The sequence below is a fragment of the Danio rerio genome, chromosome 12 (assembly GCF_049306965.1).
Source record: "Danio rerio strain Tuebingen ecotype United States chromosome 12, GRCz12tu, whole genome shotgun sequence".
Classification (NCBI taxonomy): Eukaryota; Metazoa; Chordata; class Actinopteri; order Cypriniformes; family Danionidae; genus Danio; species Danio rerio.
The window spans coordinates 30,493,253-30,504,458 of NC_133187.1; the positions used below are offsets into that span (position 1 = coordinate 30,493,253).

At 37.3% G+C, this 11,206-nt stretch overlaps 2 protein-coding genes across 5 annotated transcripts in view; one reads left to right on the forward strand and one right to left on the reverse strand.

The window, feature by feature from the left end:
• Positions 1–11,206, reverse strand: part of LOC100538338 (uncharacterized) — a 137,486-nt gene that overhangs the window by 112,688 nt on the left and 13,592 nt on the right. The window lies entirely within an intron of this gene.
• Positions 1–11,206, forward strand: part of tbkbp1 (TBK1 binding protein 1) — a 99,862-nt gene that overhangs the window by 85,306 nt on the left and 3,350 nt on the right. For both annotated transcript variants that reach the window (XM_073918549.1, XM_021472559.2), the window contains 2 exons: positions 952–1,067; positions 7,576–8,363. In XM_073918549.1, the coding sequence (XP_073774650.1) occupies positions 952–1,067; positions 7,576–8,363 (904 nt within the window). The remainder of the gene's footprint in view (positions 1–951; positions 1,068–7,575; positions 8,364–11,206) is intronic.

The following is an 11,206-nucleotide window of genomic DNA, read 5'->3' on the forward strand; positions in this document are numbered from 1 at the left end:
TCAAAATATCTTCTCTTGCATTCAACTGAATAAAGAAACAAATAAAGGATTGAATTAAAGTAAATAGTGAGTGCATTAGATTGGGGAAAACTATCCCTTTCACCTTGTGTGGTTTGGTATTACTGTCAGATCTAATAAAGCTGGCATACTTTCAATCTTTCAGAAAATCCAATCTGTACATTTCACAAATCTGTGATGAAAAATTAAATAAGCAAAAGACTGAATTCTTACTGACATGGTCTATATAGCCTAAATTATATAGACTAAATGCCTAGTTTAAATATAAATTAAATATACTCCACCACAGTCCAAAGACATGCAGTACAGGTGAGCAGAATAAACTAAATTTGGCGTAGTGTATGTGTGTGAATGAGTGTGTATGTGTGTTTCCCAGTACTGCGTTGGGGCTGGAAGGGCATCCGCTGTTTAAAACATGCTAGAATAGTTGGTGGTTCGGTCCACTACCGCGATCTCCGAAACAGAGACTAAGCTGAAGGAAAATTAATGACATTCTTTCCCGATGTCATAGGATCAGAATGAAGGCAGTGCAAAAAGTAGGTTTTACCTAATACCTATCTTGGCTTATCTTTACAACTTGGTTTCTATATAGACTTGTGTTTGCATCTCTCATTATTTATTATATTTTCGAACCAGCAGGCAGAGCTAAACAGACTAATGTAGAAGCAGACATTAATCTTCGGTGAAGGCGGAGCTTAGCAACCGTATTATACAGTGGGACATTCTACATGTCATTTTGGCAGATTAACATTAAAATAAGATTTGAATGGTTTTAGACTAACATGATAATTGCATGGTGTTTTTATATATCAAAATGACATTTTAATATGTCAAAAGATCACCAGAATTTTAATTTCTCAGATGCCTTTAACAAATTACATTTTACTCTCTCTGCCTTTCTCAGTCTGTCTCTTTCTCCTGCTCTTTCTACAGAGTAAATCTTGCTTTGGCTTATACTGAACTAACAGAGGAGTTGGGCAAGTTGCAGGCTCTGACCTCAAAACAGACTGAGATACTGCGGAAAGCCTCACAGGAGCCGGCAAGCCCAGGTATGATATGACCATCTCTCATGTATTTCTGGCATACACTTACAAGAGTGGCCAATAGTCTCCAGAAGAAAAAAATTGTAAAATGTTTTTAATAAATGATCTTTTACTTAATCCATCCAAATATTTGGAAGCTGGGAAAAGAAAAACCCTAAAATTAGTTAAGTGTCTAGTACAGAACAATATAAACAATTATTAATATTTCATTGGGTCTCCCTAACAATTGTCCTCCACATTCCTCAGTAATCATGTTTACTTGTGGTATCATGAATAAAGGAGCAAATAAAAATTGCGGAGCACAATAAACAAAAACAAAAAAACTCTTCAAGAACTACTATATAGTACTGTATACTGTAAAAATTGACATCAACATGCAGTAAGATTGGTGATTAAATAAAGAGCAAAGAAATACATTTTCCAAAACCACAATCCCATCTCTGTGCAAAATTATTTTTATTATTGATAGGATGTTCATTTTTATTCATTCATATGAATTTGTGAGAAAAAAAAGGACTGCCCCTAAAAGTAACGTTTACTGCATTAAGTGAGCCAATCCTATCAAAAAACACTTGGTTTAAGTCTAACTTAACCAGTTAGAAGGCAAAGTTTTAAATTAATGAATTTCCCCTTTTATAAAACCACAGTAGCCTAAAAATCTGGAGAAATGAAATACTGGCGTTAGCTTTCATCAGGCAAAAACAAAGATTAAAACAAGACCAAATGGGAAATTAGAAGCGTGGTTTTTAAAGATGTTTTAGGCATTTCTGCTCAGCAAAAGTAAAACATTTTTAAGATAACCCTATTTAAAGTCTTTATTGAAAAGTACTCATTTAGGATGCAAATGTGTTTTTTTAGTGACTTTGCCAATGCCAGCCTGTATAAAATTTGGACTTTATGTTATGTGAATACTTTTCTAGACTTGTACGCCTACATTAGTCAAATAGAAAACATTTATATGAATCAAATATAAATCAAATAGTGGAAAATTAGATAATAATATTAATTAGCAAATGAATATTGATAATAATAATAAAACTTTTGAAAGATGATAAAATAAACGGGGCCCTTGAGTTTGCCTGGGGCCCAATATGTTCTTAAGCTGCCCCTGACTACTGTATAACATCATGAACAACTATAAACTCTCATAAAGCACCAGAAGGTGTATAATGTACATTTTAAAAGATTTCAAATAGTAAAAAAGCATACCAGTATATTGCAATATTGCTTAATTGGCCATAGTCGTGTGATCCTTAATGAAGACCTTTGGGATGGATTTGAACATCGACTGCCAATCAGGCCCAAATACACAGCATCAGCTCCTGACCTACAGATGCTAATACTGTATGCCTTGTACTGTAATGAGGACCTAATTAAAGTAATAATTAGATTTTCATACTATAATGAGCAGCTTTTGTAATAGAACCAATTTGTCAAACTCATCAACATTTAGCAGAGTTGTTTGTAAACGGGCCCTTTAGAAAGCACTGCATGCTTGTTTGCTGTCTTGTTAAATTCCATAAGGAATATTTTTGCTGACAAGTTCTGATCTTCTTTAAAGTTGAGCGCCTCTTCTTTACAGTTTGAGAACATAAACAACTCCCTCTTATCTTTTTAGCACCTCTACTAAACCACAGAACACATTTGAAGTTAAAACCAGACCAAAAAAGCAGAAGCGGAGATGGAGGGGGGGGGGGGGAGGGGGAAACCGTACTGATTCATAGATAAACTAATTTCTCTAAATAGCTGATTGCAATCTCATGATTGCAGGAAGCTCTGTGTGTGTGTACACACACACACACACATATATATATATATATATATATATATATATATATATATATATATATATATATATATATATATATATATATATATATATATATATATATAAACAAATATCTATATATGAACGCTAGACTTAGTAAGAGATCCATCTTCAGTACAGGATCTTGTGCCCGTTGCTAGTCAGAAAACTGCGTTAAAGTAGCCCAACACAGGTTCTCAGGGTGAATGCACAGAAAAACAAAATGAAAATAACTTAAGAGGAAATGTAAGGGGAAGAGGAAGTCATCACAGACATCTATCTGTCCATTAGGGACCGCTTTCTTTGCACAGCCTTTCAAGAAATACTTCCGGTAATAAAGGGAACCACCTTTCTTTTAAGAAATTCAAATTTTGGTTTAATTTATTTATTTTTATTTTTTTTTTGATGAATTTAAAAAAATATATATACAGTTGAAATCAGAGATATTAGCCCTCCTGAATTATTAGCCGCAGTTTATTTCTGTTTAACCGAGAGAAGATTTCCTCAACACGTTTATGAATATAATAGTTTTAATAACTCATTTATAATAACTGACATATTTTATCTTTGCAATGATGACAGAAAATAGTATTTTACTAGATATTTTTCAAGACACTTTTATACAGTTTAAAGTAGCATTTAAAGAGTTAACTAGGTTATTTAGGTTAACTAGGCAGGTTAGAGTAATTAGGCAAGTCATTGTATAATGATGGTTTGGTTTGTTCTGTAGACCAGTGGTTCTCAAAGTGGTGGTCGGGACCCCTCAGGGGTCGCTTGATTCAAAAATCAACATTTGTTCAACTGTAAGAATTACCATAATTTATCCATAACCGACTGGAGAACAAAATAGTAGTTAATAGTAACATTGTTAACATGTTAATAATAAACATTAAAAAGCCATCAGCCTTTCAAATGTTTTGTTTTTGCGACACCAGGGGTGATTATGTTATATTAAAGACACAGCAATAGTGTCAGACATTGGTTTTATGGCACCAGGTTAAACTTTCTGATACCTTTAAGGCAGCCACATACGTTAAAAATAAATATGACCACAAATTAACATGGTGGATGGTCCTTGAGTGGCGTTCCCCAAAAATAAACAATGAATAGACTTGGGCCTTTTAGCATGTGTGCACGGTTTATATATTCATTACTACCTGAGAGGATATTGGGGGTCGCGAGTCACTGGCATTATTATGTTGGGGATCACAGGCTTAAATGTTTGAGAACTCCTAGACCAGGGGTTTTCAAACTGGGGGCCGCTAGGGGCGGTGAGATTGGCGCTAGGGGGGCCGCAAAGAAATTTTAGATGAAGGGTAATCAATGGGCCCACATGGATGAATTTTGTGTCCCGCATCATTCTGAAAGTTAATATATTTTTTATTATAATTTGAGCTCAAAAGTACTGCAAAAATTAAGCTTTATGTCACTTTCGTAACAAAGAAAAAGAAGCGAAGCGGCCCGCCTCTGTGCACGGAGACTTTTATTGAATAAGTTATTCTGGCTAGGTGCTTCCATTGATTTTTGGCGCTTGTCTGCTGCACCAGACAGCGTTTACCTTTCACTTACGCTTACCTATTTTACGCTAAACAACTAAATGAATGCTCTGGTCTATTTAACTGACTATATTTCAGTTAAAATACATGATCATTAAGAACATTATCGGTGGCTGAAAGCACTTCCCTGTTTATGGCTTGCGTTCCTAAGTAACCGAGCAGCTGGGTGCTGCGGAGTGCGCGCCTCTCTGCGCAGGCTTCACTCATAGGGAACAAAAAGCATTATAAAGACACGGCACAACATTGCACCTGTTCCTTAGTGCGACAGGATTTACACTTTGCATTGTACAGACGGTCCTCTTTGCAGCATGACAAACAAACATATTAAAATTGTAAAGCAAAAAGTGCTGCAATAACAATGAATGGAGCTGTCATCACATCAGCAAGTTCTCAGAGTTTCACTCCTGTTACACTAATGACAGCTGGATGAGCTCTGCAGTGGACCTCTTACTCACATTGGTTCATTTTTTTTCCCCCAATATGTTTATTGATTTTTTTCCTTTTCACCCCATCAACTAGGCATACAGACAACAATGCAGCCTACACAGCACATATCTACACCCTTCTTATATATATGTATATACACCCATACATACTAAAAAAAATAAATAATTTTTTTTTTTGGTTCAGTTATGAACCAACTCACATTGGTTCATAACTGGATGATTAAAAAAACTAAATTGTATACACCCTGAGTAAAACCACTATAGCCTATAAAATTATAATGTATCTGTTTGTGTTATGTCATAGGGCTAATTAATTATTAAATATTCAAATGTATTAGTGCTCTGTATTTAATGGAGCTCAACATATCTGATCAAATTTTAATACTCTCAATATAAATGCATTTTTTTCAAGATATTCCCCTTTTTTCCATATTTATTTGTGTAACTAATTTAAATGTAATGTTCAGTATTATTATTAACAGAACAAACTGGTATGAACATTTTAAAGTCAGCAAAGCTTCTAAAATTATGCAAAGTAAAACTTGTGGCTCTTTGAACTTGAATACCCAATTCTAGATTGCATTTAGGAAATTATTTTTTATCAGTGTATGTCAGGATTGTCGACCTAAGTAAAAATGATGTGCACAAAAAAAAAGGAATAAAAAAAAACAAAACACACTGAACCACTACAGCCTCCATTGTAGTATTGCTAGTTACAACAGTACAGTTAACTGTTAACAGGCTGATGAATGACAAAACTCTTTAAAACTTTAAAGCTTTAAATCTTTAGATACATTTAGACTCTCAGCTGTAAGGGTAAATACAGAAGAGTCTAGCTGTGCATAGGCAGGAAAAAAAAGCATAAAAACGGCATTAAAAACTGTGTAAAGTGACGATTTATACACAAAATATGTCTTGATGGAATTCAGTGAGAGCAGACCACAATGAACAATGCGCATGAAGATTTGATCTATAGATTGAAGCACTGAAACCATGTCAACTCAACTAACATCTTACAAAAATTAATCCAGATAATGAATAATATAAATTTATTGCATAATATATAATAATATAAATGTATTGAATTATACAATTTTAAAAAAATTAAGTACAGTTGTTAATTTGAGGGGAGTTTTTTTGGCGTCATTTTTATTTTTTTGGGGTCCCTAAAAGGATTCGCCCTACACAAAGGGGCCCTCAGCTGAAAAAGTTTGAAAACCCCTGTCCTAGACTATCAAAAATATGTATAGCTTAAATTAGCTAATAATTTTGACCTTAACATTTTTTTTAATATAAAAACTGCTTTTATTCTAGCCGTAATAAAACATATAAAACTTTCTCCAGAAGAAACAATATTATCAGACATACTGTAAAAAATGTAATTGCTCTGTTAAACATTGTTTGGGAAATATTTAAAAAAGAAAATAAAAATTGAAGGGGGCTAATAAATCTGACTTTAACTGTATGTTCATCACGAAATCTTGAAATGCAAGTAGTGATGGACATTCACCAACCATTTTATTAGCTACACTTGTTCAACATAGTTCAAGACAATATATTGTAGTTCAAACCGAGTTTTAATATGGGGATGGAAGGTTATTAGGTGACTGAACACAGCATGGTTATTGTGACCCCACACTCACACACACACAAACATCTTAGATTCAACAAGATTGGTAAAAAAAAATATATATACATTTTCCAGCAAACGTCAGTTCTTTGCATGACCTCCACAGTGACCAGATCTCAATCCAATTGATTCAGATTATAGATGTGCAACTGACAAAACTGAAGCAACTGCATGATGCTGTCATCACAACAATATACAGTATCTGAGGCCCCTTTCTGAATCTCACTCATTCATTAATTTTCTTGTCGGCTTAGTCCCTTTATTAATCCCAGGTCGCCACAGTGGAATGAACCGCCAACTCATCCAGCACATTTTTATGCAGCGGATGCCCTTCCAGCCGCAACCCATCACAGGGAAACTTCCACACCCACATTCACACACACACTCATACTCTACGGACAATTTAGCTTACCCAATTCACGTGTACCGAATGTCTTTGGACTTTGGGGAAACCGGAGCACCCGGAGGAAACCCACACGAACCCCTTGCTGAATCTATGTGAGAAAAAAAATAAGGCACTTCTAAGGATAAACCATTGCTGACAAGGTGGCTGAGAGGTTAGCACTGTCGCCTTACAGAAAGGTTGCTGGTTTGAGTGCCAGCTGGGTCAGTTGGCATTTCTTTGTGGAGTTAGCATGTTCTCCCTGTGTTTGCGTGGGTTTCCTACGGATGCTCCGGTTTCCCCAACAGTCCAAAGACATGCGGTACAGGTGAATTGAATAAACTAAATTGTCCATAGTGTATGTGTGTGAATGAGTGTGTATGTGTGTTTTCCAGTACTGGGTTGCAGCTGGAAAGGCATCCGCTGTGTAAAACAATAAGTTAGCGGTTCATTCCATTGTGGCGACCCCTGATGAATAAAGGGACAAAGTCAAAAGAGAATGAATGATTGAATGAAGGAAGATAAACCAATACTGGCAAGGTAAACCAACTAGTTGCCGGTGAGTGTGTATTGATTGTATAATTTGTGAGAAAAGGTTTAGGACAAGGTTCTAGTTGTATTCGTTCGATTATTATTTATGCTTTTTTTCCACTTTTTTCCATGTCATGTTTTTCTCTTGATTTGCTGTTGTAGTTCAGCGCCACTCTCCTGTCCCTCACCAGAGGCATTCGCCCGTTCCACAGCGCCATTCTCCAATCCAACAGCGCCATTCCCCCATCCAGCAGCGTCACTCCCCTGTGCCCCAGCGGCGCTCCCCTGTGCTGCAGCGTCTCTCTCCGGACATGCACCGTCGCTCGCCCCTACCTGAACTCAGTGACGGCCCTGCATCCTATTCCTGCAGGCCTACTTCCCATCACCTGAGGGCCAGTTTCCAGGGAAGACGCAGTTACTCTGAAGTAGCTGATCCATCAGCTTATCAACGTCCTCCACGGTTCACTCTGGACCCGGTGTCCACCCTGCCGAAACCTCGACCATACGTTGACAGCTACCACAAGCAGCAGCAGCAACAGCAGCAGCAACAACAACAGCAACACGGAGGAAGCCAGCACATGTTAGTTCAGAGACAGAGCTCTCAGTCTGGGGTTGGAGGCGATGGGGGATTGGTTGAAACTCCACGGCTGTCCAGGGAGTTATCTTTCCACCACTCAGAGGTGTCCCACTTGCATTTCGATCCTCAACCCAGTCCAGCGCCTCTGCATTCATCCCCACAGCCTCCGCAGTCTTCAGAGGATGAGGAGGAGTGGTCCTGCCCTCATCCAATCAGTCCTCCGCGAACACTAGGGGTGTCGAGTCCCTCATCGAGCTCCAGAGGTCCAGCCTCTTGTTCAGCATTCCCTATTCCTTCCCGTCCCAACACCCTAAGCTGCCACCCACCTGGATACCTGCATGCAGAGCACGCCCAGTCTTGGCCATCTATCAATGTGAGTATCCAGTATCCACAGTAATGCCTGTGTGAACTATGTGCATGGATTAGCATAGGTGCAAGGTGAATGATAAAGTAAAATAAGTCGTCTAATTTGTCTATCTAAGCAAGATGGAGCACTACCGACAAGCAGTACCAACTAGTGCACTTATTCTGCCTGATTCGTCCATCTGAACAGATGAAGCAAATCGTAAAACAAGTGGCAGACCCAGGCTTTTAGACTGCATCTGAAATCACATGGTCTAAATTAGTACTTATTTTCCTTAAGTAATTACTTCATGTCGTTCTATACCAGGGGTCACCAACCTTTTTGAAACTGAAACTACTTCTTGGGTACCAATTATTGTGAAGGGCTACCAGTTTGATACACACTTCTTAAATAACAATGTTTTCTCAATTTACTTTTAATTATATGTTGTTATTATTAATGATTAATGATATTCATCTATGTGAAGAGACACTGATCATGTTAATGATTTCTCACAATAGTTCTCAACAATGATTTAACAAGGTAAGAAACAGAAATATCAATATGCAGCACTTTATTCGTCTGAAATAGTTTTACTTTTTTATATATACACCTTAATGTCATTAACAAATTTTACACCAATGCAGGTGTGATTTAAAAAGAATAGCTTCAAAAAATACTAGATTCAGCTTACTGGTATGTGGTGCAATGGTGAGCTATTTTTAGAACAGGCCTGTGGGCAACTCATGTAATCCTTGTTTGCTACCTGGTGCCCGTGGGCACCATGTTGGTGACCCCTGTTCTATACAATTCAGTTCAATTAATCTTTGTCTATAGCGCTTTAACATGTAGATTGTGTCAAAGCAGCTTAACATATAAGTTATAGTAAATTGAAACTCTGTCAGTTCAGTTTTCAGAGTTGACGTCCCACCCCATACAACACACACACACACACACACACACGCGCACACACACACACACACACACACACACACACACACACACACACACACACACACACACACACACACACACACACACACACACACACAGACACACACACACACACACACACACAGACACACAATCCCTGCTCTTCACTTTCATCCACTTTAATCACAACCCCCCACACTCGGTTTTTACTTACACCTGCAACTCCCACACCCCCACCACCCCTGCTCTTCTCTTTCGTCTAAGACACCTTTAAAATAATTTCTTAGAGGCCAGTAATTAATATTACATTTATTATGAATTTTTATGTGAATGATTGTTATGTGAACTACTGCTGCATCATCAGTCACTTCACAAACACTCTCTTGTGGCCTCATGGAACAGCATCCCAGTATGGGACAGGTCATCTGGGTACTTTTTTCTGACATTGTGAATTTAGACATGGGCCCAATCCCAATTCTACCCCTTAGTCCTTCACATGAAGGGGTTGGGGTAAGGGGAAGGGATAGCTCTTGAAACTAAGAGTTTTTTTTTCAGGTTCACACTCAAAACCAAGTGGTAAGAAAAATTCCTAGAATACACCATCTACAACAGCAGCAAGGCTGCACACAGCAGTAAAGAAATGCACAAATTAGTTTTTTTGTCATTATTACAAGTTTTTACAACAAACAAGCATGTTTTAATACATTCATAACCGCGTTCATGTTTTACTGTCATACTTAAAAAAATAATTTAAAAAAAGCTAAAATAAAAACTGCTAAATTTCGCGATCTATAATACCTAATAATAACTCCTGTATAGTAGTGCCACAAGATACCTTTCCATCTGACACTCAAATTCCCTGTCAGAAAAGTCTAGTGGTTGTGAATGTACTTATCACGGTATCTGCTATATTGTTAATATTGTTTTCGTGTGTTTACATAGATGAATATGGCCACGGCTTATTGCAAACTTATTGCCACATTATAATAACATGATATATGCCTTCAGTGATTTCCTTAAGATAAATACTAAAATAATAATGCAACTGGAAGAACTACAGCAGTCATGATCATCGATCTCATAAAAAGCAAGAGATCTCGAGATATGATGATGTGTGCAGGTGTTGTAGTGCTGTCTCATTTCTTAGGGGTAAGATTTGTAGCCCTAGGAGTACAAAAACAGAATTGGGATTGAGCCATAGTTTGTCACAAACTGTTTTTTACTTAATTTATCTTATGAATGCAAGTTATTTTGGATGCAGCCTTACATTCCTACAGCTCAATCCTAGTTTGCTATTGGCAAATAGATAACACGAATAGAAAACCCCATCCCAAAGCACACATGATTGGTTGAGCCACCGTTGCCAGGCTGCAGAGATATTTTGAAAGTGCTACAGGGACACAGATTGCACCCGAAATGGCATCATTTTAGGAGTAGGTACATATTCTGAAAAAGTCATTTACTTTCTAACTATTTTAAAAAGTAGCAGGAAGTAGCAGGGACTTTTTGACTGCACTTGTTACTAATATATAGTATGAAAGTATGTGATTTCAGATAAAGGCTACATCCCTTCTAATGGACAATTCCGGTCAGCTATTGGCCATATTGGCTTTCCACCAACCTTAAATCATTTTATGAGCTGCTGTTGCTGTGTCTGGCTGCCATAACAAACTGAGATATATTTGCTACAGTTACGATGTTTACAGATATCAGAGATATTTCAGACCACCGCAACCCTAATTTTCACGTTTTGCACCACATTGTTTAAATAGCAAATCCATTTGTGCCACTTTGTGGACTCATGGGCTTGCTGGTCTAAAATAGAGGTATGTTAAGGCGCTTTATTGACACGTTATTATTTTGAAAAACTGAAATAGACTGCCAATTAAAAAACAAGTCTAAATTTCAGCGCTGAGCATATTAGTTATGTGCCTATGTGG